General features: G+C 35.7%; 2 protein-coding genes across 3 annotated transcripts in view; one reads left to right on the plus strand and one right to left on the minus strand.

The window, feature by feature from the left end:
• Nucleotides 1-16,222, plus strand: part of LOC129717785 (inhibin beta chain-like) — a 74,208-nt gene that overhangs the window by 52,406 nt on the left and 5,580 nt on the right. The gene's annotated exons all lie outside the window — the stretch shown is intronic.
• On the minus strand, nucleotides 1,584-15,093 carry LOC129717784 (32 kDa beta-galactoside-binding lectin lec-3-like). Of its 2 annotated transcripts, none has more exons than XM_055667946.1 (5): nucleotides 14,804-15,093; nucleotides 14,565-14,735; nucleotides 14,260-14,508; nucleotides 2,008-2,167; nucleotides 1,584-1,946 (listed from the first exon to the last, which is right to left on the minus strand). In XM_055667946.1, the coding sequence occupies exons 1-5, from the start codon at nucleotides 14,814-14,816 to the stop codon at nucleotides 1,658-1,660; spliced, it is 882 nt and encodes a 293-aa protein (XP_055523921.1). In that variant the 5' UTR covers nucleotides 14,817-15,093; the 3' UTR covers nucleotides 1,584-1,657. The 2 variants fall into 2 exon arrangements, with proteins under 2 accessions (XP_055523921.1, XP_055523920.1); XM_055667945.1 differs by having other exon boundaries at nucleotides 1,589-1,946; nucleotides 14,565-14,740; nucleotides 14,804-15,091.

Raw genomic sequence — 16,222 nt, forward strand, 5'->3', positions numbered from 1 at the left:
AAAAATTCCCTGCCTGTATCCTTCTGCGCAAAATCAATTTCCTTCTCACACCATTAGCGCAAAGCAACATGCGAGGCAAGCTCGCGAGATGAGCTCACGAGAATTTGCACGCAAGCTGTCTCAAGTACGCGACGCCCATGCACCGCACTCGTTAAGTTGAGAGACGAGATATCTTCGTGTACGTCGCAATAAAAATTCCCATGCGACGAGACATGGCTCGTACGAACGGTAAGTTTTCTCGCTCGCACGCTGTACACAGCACGAAGCGACTGAATGAGAAACGAGACTTGTAGCCAGGTATCCAGATTTAGCTGGATTATCCAGATTTTTGAACATGTATCCAAGTAGACAGCTTTGACGTCCAATTATCCAGATTTTTCATAGATGATCCAGATTTTATCCAGATTTTATTTTCTCTGTTCCGCAAAAAGGTCATCACTTCAATTTTGGCGCGAAATTTAGCAATTTTGTCACCTCAAATTTTGCGTACCCCAAGACTTTTATCCGAAAAATTAACCTTTCACCCCACGAAATGACTGCCAGATTTTTTCCAGATTTTTATTTTGCCTTTTCCAGATTTTAAAAATAATGACCTGGCAACGCTGCTTGTAGCGCAAAGCACACTGTCTCTTCTTTGTGCGAGCGAGATTTCAGGAAGTCTGCTGAAAATATAAACTTTATACCTATAGGGTAAAGACCTCACAATTCGTCCTGACCCTACAATTCGCCCACCCACTAATCAACTAATTGGGTCCTAAAGCTATACCAGTTTTTATATATCATTTAAAAAAGCCGCGTTTTCTTAGCAAAACGTGATTTTTAAAAAATGTTCATCGTATTCCTTCGATTTTTAAATGAAGAATAAAAAAACTGTTCGAAAGGTCTTAGTTGACGTTTCGCCCATGTACGGTATATGAGAGAACTCAAGGCATTTTGAGCAGTTTTTTATTCTTCTTATTCTTTTATTCTTTTTATTTAAAAATCGAAGGAAAACGATGAACATTTTTTAAAAATCACGTTTTGCTCAGAAAATTGCACTCTTTCAGCTGATATATAAAAATCAGAAAACCGTTTGAAACTTCAGGACCCAATTGTTTACGGGGTTTGTTATTGAATTATGCCAAATAATAAGTTATTTTCAATCTCAGCTATTTCTTTTTTATGTTTAAACATGGTTGTAAGAGTTGACACTATATTGCGAACAATAAAATAATAGGTGGGCGAATTTCGGGTACTCGGATAAAGTGAGCGAATTCTGGGGTCGTTACTCTATCATGGATTGCTATTTATTTTTTTGAATACGGATTGTGACATCAAACGGAATATGTGTTGCTAGAACTGACATACCAGTGGCCGAAATACACAGAATAAGTGCACCACCAGAATACACCAATTCGCAAAACAGATCATCAAACCCAGACTTTCTGACGCGCACCAGTATGACGAAACAACACAAAAAATCGATAATAGGTTGCTTTCTAGTTGCGATTCGTAAAAATACTGTTAAATTGTATCGCAGTTAGCTACAAGGAGTGAAACGAGTGACATCTTTTTAAGAACAAGGGCAGTGAATGTGCAAAAATGTGCATAAATTGAAATAAATTTAATCGTTCAATTTTGATAACAGACGAACAATGAACAGAAGAAATTACATCAATTAAAAAATCTCTACTTCTGGGTGTGAGTAGCTTTCAAAACCCTCGCAATCCGGTACACCCATATTCATGTGATCAACGTTGGTGATTTCAAGTTGCATACCGTTACTGCATTGCACCTTAAATCCGTTCAGGACATCCAGTTGATTAATACTACGGTAAGCATAGGATTCAAACAAACTTCCATTCACCGCAAATTTGAATTCATTTTCTGTCATAGCAATTGCCAATTTAAATTGTTGATCCAGCACAAACGGAAAGCCTCCAGTACGTTCTTCTTCTCGCCGGAATCTATGAAATAAAAAATAGTTTAGTATTACTTATTTCATATCACTTAAAACTAATTTCCAACTCTAGAGCGTCCGTGTGTGAATTGCGGACAACTATATAGTGTGGATCAAACCGTGGATTAAAATGCAAGGCCTGTCTTTTTGATCCATTTTCAGTAAAGCGAATAATGAAACCTCCACGAGGATTCCCAAATGGTATGGCGGTGATAACAATCACATGACCTGAAAATATTTGAAAGAAAAGTATTTTAAATACGTCTGCATATTGATTATAAATTATCAATACCATCTAACCAAACATTTGAGAAAACTGGATTATTCTAGCGCAGTTATTGCAGTTTGCTACATTGACGTGTTGAGTATTACCGGGTACAGTGCTCCCACAGTCCGTTATTGTAAAATAAAATGCACCAAAGGATCTGACTACACCATTCGATTCGGTATGACGTCGTGAATCTCTGGGCAAAAATTTAAAATTGTCGTGCGGTACATTTTTGAGTAATACCCTTTTTTAAGGTCGTAAAGTTCAAAAAAGTGATGTCAAAACGACGAAATACTTAATGTAAAGCACGTTTTTCAACCACTGTTTTATGAAATAACTTCCTAGATATTTTCTACACATGCAAGGTATTGCATTCCATGACATTTACCATTAGTGGAAAGATTTATCTGAAAATCTCACAATGCACAGTGGTCTACACTCGGAAAATCGTGATCGTTTTAGATTTGACTGTGAAAACTTGATTTTATGTACTCAATGTCTTCAGCAAAATTGTTTCACAGAACAAAGGCTTAATTTTGGCGTTTTCAGGTTTTCGGAAAATCCACCAAACAGTTAGATTAAAGAATATTTTTCTAATTTTCAATATACCAGATTGCTTTCTTCGGCAAATTTGTGGGAAATTTTAAAAGAAAAAAATTGCTAAATACTGCGGTGTCCCATCTATACGTTGGACACGACAAAATAGAGTTTTTGTAGAATGCCTGTCGAAGTAGTCCCATACCCCTGAATTTGTGCCTCTGACAGAATTACCATTTGCCCGAAAAAGTTTTATATATTTAGGCAGTAATATTTAAATATAGTTATGTATATGATTGTGTTTGCATGATTGTATGTGTGGAGAAGTGAATCTTTTTTTCTATCAAGGTTTCTAAAAAAGTAATCCCTAATACAAATAATTGTAACTACTAATAACAACGTTCTGTCTACGATGTGAACGCAGTGCATGAAAATTTTCTAATGAATTTATTTTGGGCTGAAATTTTTAAACTAATGCAGATAATTGACAAGCTACTTCTCGGCGGAAGCTATAAGATAAAATATAGTTTGTTCGTACTACAGTCGAATTTCGTTCGTTGCACTAAACTCGTAGCCCAACCAGTGAAAGCCTTTCACTCGTTGGGCTGCGCTGTCAATATTGCAAATTGATGGAGGGACACATCGATGGTTTGTTGGTGTCGTGGTTGCTAATAGAAACGCAGCGAAGTTTGTTTGATTTATTTCCTCGTTGTTCATTTTCGTTTTCAATTTGAATTGTTTAATAAGTTCAGAGCGAATTTTAATCAGTTTAAGAATACACATTGATAATCGAATTAGAAATGGACGGATTAAAGTCAAACGTTCAGCGGAAGAGGAGTAATTTCTTAACACTCGTGGAGAAGGTTCATATTATTGAAGATTTCGAAGCAGGAGGTGGTACCCATGACTATCTTGGAAGGAAATATGGAATAGGATCTTCCACTGTCACACGAATCATTCAGAAAAAAGAAGCGATTCGTGGGGCGGCTAATAAATTTAAGGAATATGGAGTAACTAACCGGAAGAAACTAAAAGAGCAGACGTTTCCTCTGCTGGAAGAAGCTCTTTATGTTTGGATTTTGCAGCAGCGGCAATCCAACATTTTGTTGACAGTGGATGTCCTCAAGACAAAAGCGGAGCTGTTGTTCAAAATGTTTCAGGATCGAGGACTCTATAAGGTAAACAGTTTTGCTTCTTCGGACGGCTGGATGCATCGCTTCAAGCAACGGTTTGGATTGCGCGTCAAAGCTGTAGCAGGTGAAAAGGCATCCGTGAATGTTGAAGCGTATCTAAATTTTAAAACGGTTCTGCTGAAAAAAATTCAGGAAATGGAGCTCTCGATATCCCAAATTTTTAATGCCGATGAGTCTGCCTTGTTTATAAAGCTCCTTGCAACACGCTCCGTCGTTACTTGCAATGAAACTGTGGCAAGTGGACGAAAGCAAAACAAAACAAGGTACACGTTTATACCTTGCGCCAACGTAGACGGTTCTTTGAAGCTTCCGTTGTACTTCATTGGAACTGCTGCTAAACCGCGAGGAATCAACACCGAAGAACTTCCTGTGTCATATGTTCATTCTAAGAAGGCTTGGATGACCAGACAACTGTTCCGTCAATGGTTTTACTCGGAATTTGTACCCGCAGTTCGGAAATTTTCGACCGATAATGGGCTGGAGCCAAAGGCATTGCTGGTTCTTGACAATTGCACCAGTCATTATGATGTTGATGAACTTCTACAAAGCGACGATGGACTTATTCAAGTTATTTACCTTCCGCCGAATGTGACTGTAGAATGTCAGCCGATGGATCAAGCAGTGATAAATGCGATCAAGCGAAAATATAAGAGGAAGTTGATGCTTGCATTGATTCTCGAAAACGATCACTTGAGGTAATTTTGAATTATTTTAGCTGGGTTGCATAAATTAAAAAGGATATTTTATGAAAACAATCTTATTTTTTTTTTCTCTAGTTTCGAAGAACGGCTGAAGAAGATTACTCTTCAAACGTGCATTTCATGGTTGGCTACTTCTTGGGAGGAAATCTCTGACAAAACCATGCGTATTTCGTGGAAGAAGATACTCGACGGTTTGTCAGTTGATCTCGGTGAAGAAAATTCGACAGCAGACGATGACGATTTTAAAGCACTTGTGTCAAATATCGATAATCTGGCTGGAACAAAAACATCGGACCCGGATATTGATCTGTGGATCAATGACGAGATATACGACGCAGACCTTAACCCAGATTGGGTTACCAGTGAAGTGTTTACTGACGACGAAATTGTGTCATCGATCCTCGATAAAGACCAATCGCAAATGAACGAAAATTGGCTAGAAGACACAACGGAGGTATCTAACACCTTCAATGATTCTGATACAAATGCAGAAAATCCAGGTTTTGGCGATGCAATCAAATCCGTTGATTATTTGCTTCGCTACATGAAGCATGATCCTGCTGAAATCTGCCGCTTGAATGCTCTGCGATCAAAGATAATGGAAGCAGAATGGCTAAAACGTGCTTTTTGAAGAACTTTGCTTCTTTTTTTTTGAATTTATTGTTGTTACATCGTTTGAATCGTATAAAATATATAAAGAATTTATGTTAATTAATTGTCGATTAAGTGTGACTTTCATTTATAAATAATGTTCGCAAAGTAGATAAAATAATAAGATGCATAAGAAGCTGCTTGAGTAAAACCATTATTTTCCAATGCAACTGGTTGTAGTAATTAATTTATTGCTTGGTTTGCCCGGGTTTTTCTTATAATCGTTTATCCATATTCGGTTGTTCGGCGTTCGGAAGAATTTTACTTGCTGCATTCAAAAATGCATCCTCGAACCCCTCAAACGAACATAAGTGCCGTCAGAAATAACGTTTGACTTCGATTTAGTTGGGCTATAGCCCAACGAACGGGAGCCCAACTAAAACGTAGCCCAACCAAACATAGCCCAACGAGTGAAATTTGACTGTACTTATTTGATTTTACTTCACACAAACTTCCATTTCTATAGCTTCCGTACCTCACCTTTTACCGAACCATTCCATAAATTGAGAGTTTCCCAAATAGGCTAACTTTCTCCGCTTTACACTAAGGTCGTTTTTTACGCTGTTTTTTTACGCGGGTTTTTCTTTGCGCGGCTTTTTTTACGCGGATTCCGGAATTTACGCGGTTTTTTTTTACGCGGATTCCGGAATTTACGCGGATTCCGGAATTCACGCGGTTTTGTTTTTCGCGGATTCCGGAATTGACGCGGTTTTTTTTACGCGGATTCCGGAATTTAGGCGGTATTTTTTTTGCCCGGATTTCGGTTTCCCTTCACTCGAAATGCTAAATTAACGATGTTTTTTTTTACGCGGATTCCGGAATTTACGCGTTTTTTTTACGCGGATCCCGGAATTTACGCGGTTTTTTTTTGAGCGTTTTTTTACGCGGCACGTATCCCCCGCGTAAAAAGCGACTTTAGTGTACTTGTACATCCACTGTGCCATATCAAGCAGTATATATCATCAGCTTCCATGCAACACTGCTACGAAATTTTGCATTTTTGAACTTTTGATGACAAACGATGCCAAATACTGTTGGGTTTCATCCCACGAAACACTGTTTGAAAATTTCGAAAAGTCCAGAGTTATGAGTAGAAGTGTCTTTGCTGCTCAAATTGAAATTTGTTCATACAGGTAGTGAAAATAGGGGTTTCACTTGTACAAAACCCAAATTAATCCACCTAGCGGTGAGACCAAGCCTTTCTCATTCAAACTAATTATATGTTAAAATAGATTTACACGATTTAAAAGAAAAATACTCCTTGAAAATTTCTGTTGATTTCATTTTTCACTCTAAATAAGGAATTTCGGATAGCCAATAGCACAACTATACCATTATTAAATTAAAATTAAAAACCTAACATTCACACACAATGAAATAAATATGTTTCAAATACATCAGGCAAAAATCCAGATGACTACTTCTGGTTACCGGAATACATCCTAAAATGGCCAAATTTCGTCTAATCCGGGTATTTTGATGGCGAAGATGCCGAATTTCAGTTTCTGGAAAACAACTCAAGATGACCAAATATCATCCATTATGAGTATTGCGGATGCGTTACACCCAGAGGCCAGAAATCAACTTAGGACGCCATTTTAAATTTCTAGAAACATAGTAGCTTCCGATTTCTGAAAAACAACCTTAAAGGGACAAACATTACCCAATGTTTTTCAGGAATATTATCCCGGGCTCGCAAGCCGGGAGTAAACTCCATATTTCACTTTGAAACCAGATTTTGCAGCTTCCGGTTTCTGGAAAACATCCTTAAATTGTCAAACAATACAATGACGGTATTTCCACTCTTTGGGTACTAGAATATCGATGTTATATATTAAGTAATAATTTAGGTAAAGTATGTGATATTTGATGTAATATTTGTGCTAAAGAAAAAGTGAAAGAGTTTTTAGTCAAAATTGTACTCCCCTCCTCTCTCCTTTAATCCGCCGACTGGCTCGTAGTCGTAGACATAATAAGAATTGTATTTGGCTCAGTAGAACATAAAATGTATCGTGCCGTGTCAAATAAACTATTTGAACTAAAAAAAAAGTGAAATGATAGAAATGACTTTTAATTTCAACTTCAATCCCGAGCAAAGCCGCAAACATTGAAATAGTTCAATATTAAATTTAAATGATGTTGAGGCCACATATTTTGATCGTAGCTGAGCAAAATCATTTCAAATGACATGGAAATACGCGAAAATCGATCCATTTTTGATTTGAATGAAACTTTGCACACGTATTTGGCTTAGCAAACTGAGCATTTTTCACAGATGGAGAGATTTTTTACACCCATGAGTAACATTCTAAAAGGGCGTATGTCTTTTGGCATAGATTTTCTTCGAAACATTGTAGTCCAGAAACCGTTGGTTGTATAGAAAAACTGTCTGAGAATGAGTTGTAGGGAATTAAAAATGCATCATAAAAAAATATACACTGTACAAAACATTTTTTTGGACCAAATAAAATTAAAAATTAACATTAAATTTCAATTTAAAAAAAAGAGTTGATTTTTTTTTAAATAAACTTGACGTTAAAATGCAACTTTTAAAAAAAAGTCCAGGATGGAGAAATGAAAAATATTTTTTTTACGGTAGATTGATTTTTTTATAAAAATTCTAATTCAAACTTTTTTCAAAAAATTTGTATTCTGATGATTTTAAAAATGCAAAGAGTCATTTTAAATCAAAAAGCTTTTGCTAGTTAACATTCTAAAAGCATCGGTTTTCGAGTTATTTCTAATTTAAGCTCGAAAAAATTATTAAAATTTAGGAAAATACACGTTTTTCTTATTTTGTCCGTGTTTCTGCAGCAAAAACCATACGTTCATTGGAATGCTTGATCAAAAATATACAATTCATTCTTTGACAACAAGACGATTGGGCGAACGGTTCTCAAGAAAAGAGTTCTTAGAAATCACACACTATAACAACTTCACCATCATTCAAATTGTTTTTTGCTTCTCTCATGTTAGTCGACTGTTGAGTTTTTATGTGATCGTGGGTTATCAACTTTTCCAACTTTTCACAAAAATAAGATACAAATTCATCAATTGGTTTCACAAGTGTCTCTACATTACATCGATCTGTTGCAAGCAACTGTTCGCAAGATATTTCTCTCAAACAACGTTCCTCAAGTTTTTTGAAAAAACTGTTTCCAAAATCTAATCGGCTTGGGCAATGTTCACATTTGCGGAGATAACAATATTTGGATCGCGTAGTCGAGCTACATAATAGTTGTTCAAAGTAAATTTTAGAATCATTTTGGAATGAATATTTAGACTGTGTATCATCAATTCAGTGTTCTCGTGATCAGTACAAACACAAATATAATGAGATCCTGAGCTTCCAAGTAATTTACAATGCTTAGGTTTCAAAGCTCTAAAAGAAGTCAACCCAATAACAATTTTGCTGATATCTTTAAAATAAACGTAGGCCTCACGAATTGAATTCAGTAAGAGTCGCTTTTGCACATGCTGTCGCTTACCATCTTTTCTCACTGAAACGTAGTCACTTTGCCCTGGCATGGCTCTACTGACCTGGTCACTGTCATAAAACTGCAATACCTCATTTTTTACTTCCATGGTCAATCCATGTACAAGCCTCACGTCAGGAATAGCCAATATTCCACTAACCTCTGATATGCGCCGAGCCTGTTTCACAATGTATTCCGTTGTTTCAAACTTTTCTGTTACCGTTTGTTGGTTCCAAGATTTCGGTAGAACCGAAAGTATTCTTACTTTATCTTCCCTCGAGCATTCGGGTGCAGTAAATTTTTCTTTCAACTGCAAAATCATCTCGTCGAAGTCTCTCGCTTTACGTTTCAATAAATCCAGGTCATCTTCAGCATCAAAATCGAAAATGTTTTTTCTTATACCGTCAGTAATGTTCATATGTTTTTTTTAGGATATTTTTTCAGATTTAGCTATGCCAGTGAAACGTGAAACTAGGCCTTTGTTGAATAACTCATTTTTCTGTGTTCTGGAGTATTCTTTTTGAATGCTTATCTGGTGGTATCTCCGCCAATTCGTATAGAGATGCAGATGGTTGCAACTCCGTCGGTAGAATGTTTCTTCCACATCCTGATGTTGATGGTTCCATGAATGAATTGTGTGGATGCTCTTCGAGATCAAATTCATCTTTCACTTCGATACAATATAATCTACACGAATCACAAATCGATAAAGACTTATTAAAATGAGCTTGACAGTTCAATATTTTTAATTTTGCAATAACGTTTTCGTTTAATTTGCGTAAGCTTGATGAGCACCGATGATCAGGAAAGGGTTTACAGCACTTGGGCTTGGTGCATTCCATTTTCACTTTATTCATCTTCACAAAATGCAAACTGTTACTAACACTTCTAAAGAAGTGCAATCGTATTTATATACGAAAACAGATATTATAGAATATTGGTAGCGTACTTTACAAACAGTTATTACTAGTAAACAAGTAGGTAGTGTTGCACGACAAACATATTTTTTTATAAAACATTCGGCAAAGGAGAACGTGTAGGTAGGCTAAGGTACAGCGCCTGAGTTATTTATCCAATCGTTTTGTTGTCAAAGAATGAATTGTATATTTTTGATCAAGCATTCTAATGAACGTAAGGTTTTTGCTGGAGAACCACGGACAAATTAAGAAAAACGTGTATTTTCCTAAATGTTAATAATTTTTCGAGCTTGAATTCAAAATAACTCGAAAACTGATGCCTTTAGAATGTTAACCACCTAGAGCTTTTTGATTAAAATGACTCTCTGCATCTTTTAAAATCATCAGAATATAACTATTTTAAAAAAAGTTTGAATTAGAATTTTAATAAAAAAATTATCTACCATAAAAAAAATATTTTGCATTTCTCCATCCTGGACTTTTTTTAAAAGTTGCGTTTTAACGTCAAGTTTATTTAAAAAAAATAAAAATAAATTCAACTCTTTTTTTAAATTGAAATTTAATGTTTTTTTAAATTTTTTTTGGTCAAAAAATTTCTGTTTTGTACAGTGTATAATTTTTTTATGATGCATTTTTAATTCCCTACAACTCATTCTCAGAAGTTTTTCTATACAACCAACGGTTTCTGGACTACAATGCTTCAAAAAAAACCTATGCCGAAAGACAAACGCCATTTTGAAATATAACTCATGGGTGTATAAAATCTCTCCATCTGTGGAAAATACTCAGTTTGCTAAGCCAAATACATGTGCAAAGTTTCATTCAAATCCAAAATGGTCGATATTCGACTATCGGTCATTTGGCGCGATTCGTCTCAACTATAGTTTTAAACAGTCAGCCGGTTACGTTTCTTTCTATAATTTTCAAACCACATGTTTAAACATTATGACATTTATTGTTTAAAAGTTTAAATTCCCATTAATTTGAATTCAACTATGTCCATAGCTTCTGAGATATAAGAGCGATTTTCACATTTTGACGCAGCTCCAAAACTAAAAGTTTGATTGCAATGAAATTCAATAGCAACCTAAGCGGCAAGTAGACCCTTCATTTGACACCAAGATAGAAAGAATCGGTCAGACCATTTCTGAGAAAAGTGAGTGCGAAAAAAAAGATGCACATACACACGTACATACCAACTCACAAACATACACACTTATGCATGCATACATGCAGAAAATGTTCGATTCGTCGAACTGAGTCCAGTAGTAGTAAATGACATTCGGCCATTTGGATCACTTTTATACCTTTTAACCCTCTAGTGCCCAATGCCGCCATTTGGCGGGCTTCAGTCGAAGTTCCGAAAAGCTTCAATGAATACTTAAAAAGTGTTTATAGTGGTTCAAAGTGATTTCACCGAAGTCCGTTTAGAAATTAATCTGGGCACTAGAGGGTTAATTAGTCAATGATCGTTAGGAGAAAGTCAATATGTTTACTTTCATTATGTGAGCCGTTGAGAGCAAAAGTGGTACATGTGCCATTTTTACACTTTTTGGGTTTTTTGCACAAATTGATGCAGAACGCAATAATATACTAGAATATCCAAGAAAAACCAAGATCTGATATCCTAAACCAAAGTTATAGTCAACACATTTTTTGGTAATTAGCACAATCACCATTTCGTTCAGAGCAAAAGTGGTACATGTCCAGTCTGTGCATATTAGATGAATTGTAAGTCGAGGATCTTAGGATATAAAACATTCATGCCTTCAGCAAAGTTGGTCAAGTGATTGAGTACTTTCAGATGAAGATCTGTCTGCTTTGGAATTTTCTCACTACGTGGCGCTAGTGTACCCGTGACTATTTTGTAACAGAAAGCATTTTACCTATTTCAGTATCAACTCGTCTGCTGTTACCAAATACATATACAATAGCACCACGAAGCGACAGAATTCCTTAACAAACAGATCATCATTCTATAGTACTCAATCACTTGGAAAACTCTGCTGAAGACATGAATGTTCTATGTCCTTAGATTAGAGGGCTATAGTGCATCCTTCAAGCTAACACTGGACATGTACCACTTTTGCTCTCAACGTTTTCTGGTTGTCATTATTTTTCCCATAGAACAAAAGTGGTACATGTTTTTCCATTGAAGTTTGTGTAAGTTTCTCAACAAGAACTCGTTATGATTTCATGTGCCGTCTTTTGAAACCTTACCAGCAATGTTTTAGTGCAGTTATGTTGGAAAAAATTGTTGAAAATAATCTACTATTTGAGTGTTTTCGTATTTTGCGTCTTCTGAAAAATTTATTTAATGGCACATGTACCACTTTTGCTCTCAACGGCTCATGTGATTTCACATTTTTATGAACAACGGACAAAGTTACAATCCGATTACAATGAAATTTAATAGCAACCTATGGGGCAACTAGACCTTTCATTTGACACTAGTTTTGTGAAAATCGGTTCAGCCATATCTGAGAAAAATGAGTGAGTTCAAACAACCTCAGGATAACTTTTCTTTACATAACTTTTGAACCAAATGTTCAATCATAATGAAATTTAAAAGTTAAGGGTTTTGGAGACAGCCCGATTAATTGAAACTAGTTTTATTAAAATCGGTCATGTGGTTTCTGAGATATTGATGTTCCGTGAGTTTTACATTGTGATGTATAACCTCTTAACTAAAAATCCGATTACAATGAAATTCAATAGCAACCTATGGCGCAACAAGACCTTTCATTTGCAATTAATTTTATGAAAATCGGTCCAGCCATCTCTGAGAAAAGTGAGTGAGAAAAAAAAGTTGCACATACACACACACACACACTCACACACACACACACTCACACACACACACACACACACACACACACACACACACACACACACACACACACGCGCAGAGAGAGAGAAAGAAAATGCTCAGTTCGTCGAAAAGTGTCGAGTGGTATATAAGTGGTATATGAGCTTTCCGCTTTCAGCTTTCCAACAAAATCAACAGAATTGAGCCAACTATCACACTTAAAGGTAAACATAATCGAAAACTGAAAAACCGAATAACTCCGCAGTAGCTAAATTTTGACCATATGAGTAGAAGGATTTTTTTCATCAAATAGGGTCTCCCATCACCCCTTAAAGGATTTTAAGTCAGCTATTTAACTACCATGGGAACTAGCGAATAGCCCTACGGGTTAAAACCACTATAATATATAAAAATATTTAAGAAAAAAAACATGGAGTGGGGTGAGAGTAATCACTTTTTACAATATTTTTCGAATAACTCGGTTCACGTTGATTTTTCCCGATATAATGATACATAATATGTAATGGTATGTCCAAAAATGTGCCCCTAAGGTTAACTCTATGAAATTATATCGATAATTCTATAAGGTTCTATAAGATGAATTTGCTTACCCATTAAATTCTTTGTCAAATGATAATTTTCAAACATGAAAATATTAATCACAGCCGCTTTGGAAACAAAAATAACGATATTTCAGGGTAAAAGCTCTTAACATTCCTGGTTAATCATCAATGTATGAAACTACCCTATGAACTTGAATTGTATGCGAAAAATGCACGATGTTTGATAGCATGTTTTCTGTGTTGCAATAATTTCGTGTCAACCCTTTATTACATTAATGCAGGGGTTTCCACTAGTGCTGGGACTATCCGGATTAAAATATCCGGATATTCGGCATCGGGTATCCGACAAATATCCAAAATCCGGATCAAACGGATATCCAGATATTATGCGACAGGATATCCGGATTTTCCTATAGTCGGATATCCGGATACCTGGATTTTGTATCCGAACATAGGGAATTATGTAAATAATTACTTACGAGGGGATGGGGTATTGTGAAACAAGCCATTTTTATTTGACGGGGTTTCAAAAGACAGAAAAAACTTACGGATATCCGGACAATAAATATCCGGATACCCGAATATCCGACTATTCGATGATCCGTATCAGGATATCCGAGTATCCGGATAGTATTCGTTTACCCTTCCGTGGTACGAGCTTCGGATAAACGGATCTCGAGTATATCCGGTTAAAATTCTTAGCACTTGTTTCCAGATGGTGCTCCGCGAAGCTTTAACAAGTGCTTCGTCCCAGATCTTTCACTCGGCGAATCACTTTTCCACACCGAAGCACCTGCATTCTTGAATTAACGAGAAAAACTTGAGAATTTTGTAGTAATCTCAATTTTTTTTATGCCAACCCGATCAGAAACACAAAAAAAAAGTAACTAAAACTGTTAGTTTGTTATGGGAAATTTTTTTCAGGTTGAGTTTTTAATTTGATCCCGTTAGGTGTTGAAATAACAGATTTAAAACAGAAATGATTCTACTTGTTACAAACCCATTTTAAACTTTGTAACTAACGTACACTGCTTTTTCGATTTTATCATTGAATGTTGAACTTGGACGAGATTAGAGAGATATTACGAAAATATATCAAGTTGCCTGAAATGCTTGAAAATGTCCTATAATTTCTCTTAATCACACTTTCTTAAACGTAATGTAAATACTTACAGCTTGAGTAAAACAGGTATGACAAAACTAACCTGGAAGAAAAGGCTTCGGGACATCGTTACTGAATGAGTTGAATGATTCCTCTAACTGGATGGCAGGAAACGGTGTTGGAAATATTTGTCTATGATCGATCTGAATAATTTGCTGGACATCTTTGAAGATTGTTATAGAGCGAATTTCCAAAAGAGGTGCTCGAAACATATATGTGCAATAAGACTGTCCGTTTATCGCAATATGAAACTTGTCATCCCCAACCAATATGTACAATTTGAATAGCTCTCCTGAAGTAGTGTTGGTTTTTAATAGTGCAGTAATATAATGAACAATAAAAACTAACCTGCTCTAACAGGATTAGGAGCCGTTAGCTCACTTAAACCATCATTTCGTTCTTCGGGGCCCCAACTGTTCGAAAGTTTCGTATTGCGAACAATGATATCTTCTAGAAAACGTATTGACATATGCAAAATATTATCTGCTTCATCAGATTTTCCAGATAGAAAATTGATATCTATTCTAATTTGAAAAAAAAAAACTTAGCGGTATGATATTACTGAAATTGAAAGTAGCTTCAAATACCTCTCCGCATCATCAATAGGTCTTGCGCCGATGACAAAAATTTGTCCTGGCTCCACAGTGCACGATAAATTTCCAGCAAATTGTGTTAACATTCTTATTTTATGCTTACTTCAGACTACACTGTTGCTTCGCTGTTACCACAAATTCACAAAAGCAATATCATATTGGTCCGATATTGATGTTATCGCTAGATGATATGAAGGGATTTACCAACAACGGAACACAGCGATTACAATTGATGCTTCTTCCGAAAATAGACAACGAATACTCAGGTGCATTGACACATTTCAATATGTGTGTTAGTTAGGCAGTGAGTCACAGTTTGTGTTATCAGTTTGTGCACAAAAATAAAAATTGATAAGATAGGAGAATCAAAGCAAGACTTAAATGTGATTGAAGCAGTTTGTGATAAACAATTCCTTGAACGGGAGATATCTTTATTTGAAAAATGTTAGTCTCTATGCAATTTTCAACAATGCAATCTTTAATGGTGAAGTTATAATAGAGTTCGATTTCATTATATTATATCGAAAATAACAAGGTGAAATAGTCAAAACAAGATAAATACCTTCAAGGGGGCCCTACTCTAGAAGGCCGAAAAATAATGAATTTTCGTGATTTTTTAATGTTTAAAGTAAAGTGAAGTATTCGTATATTTTGGCTATCGATTGGGGTATATTTGAAGATGTACTTTCAGGGTGGCCACTCAATATCAATTTTCGATTTCCCGGTATTTTCCCGGTTTTCCCGATGATATTTAATAAAATTTCCCGGTGTTTTATTTTTAAAACATATGAGAAAAAAATCAATTTTCACATGCTTATTTAAGCCTTGCAAAACTAGTGTTACAAAATTATGAAAAACATTTCTCATTCATCGTTTTCAGCTGATCGTCGACGTTAACAAGTACCTTCATAGTGATCTGCTGCATAATTTTCGCCCTCTTTATCTCCAAATCGTTGACAATCGCCTTCTCGCGCTTTCTTGCTTCCTTCTGATTCTTTCTCTGTCAAGCTAATCTCGAGCTTGCAGTGCTTCTGTATCAGGATGCCAATCAAATGCATGGGATAAATTTAAGAGTTGGGGCATTGAGGTTTTGTTTTTTCGAAAAATGTCCTTGGTCAAACTTTCAAGCGGACTTCGGGAAGAAGAGCTTCAGAGTGACCAATGGAAAAATGCACATAACATTGTCAAGATGCATTTTGCAAAATGCATGAAACGATGAGATCTGTTCTTTTAAAAAAAATTTTTTTCGAAGAACTTCGATCCTGGGACTTACAAAATTTTCGAGCTGGGGCCAATGGAATGTATAAGAAATTTTATCATGGTCCTTAAAATAAATTCAACTGACACTCTTAATAAACAATTTGATAAAAATATTATTAGCTACTGTTTGTTTGTGATGTAGAAAAAATCTTT

Source organism: Wyeomyia smithii, chromosome 1 (genome assembly GCF_029784165.1).
Source record: "Wyeomyia smithii strain HCP4-BCI-WySm-NY-G18 chromosome 1, ASM2978416v1, whole genome shotgun sequence".
In the NCBI taxonomy this organism is placed as follows: domain Eukaryota; kingdom Metazoa; phylum Arthropoda; class Insecta; order Diptera; family Culicidae; genus Wyeomyia; species Wyeomyia smithii.

Coding starts and splice junctions, on each gene's coding strand:
- LOC129717784 (XM_055667945.1), bottom strand. CDS start 14,895: ATGTTAACACAATTTGCTGGAAATTTATCGTGCACTGTGGAGCCAGGA. Junction 14,509..14,564: donor TCCTAATCCTGTTAGAGCAG/GTTAGTTTTTAT, acceptor ACACTACTTCAG/GAGAGCTATTCAAATTGTAC. Junction 1,947..2,007: donor TCACACACGGACGCTCTAGA/GTTGGAAATTAG, acceptor TTTATTTCATAG/ATTCCGGCGAGAAGAAGAAC.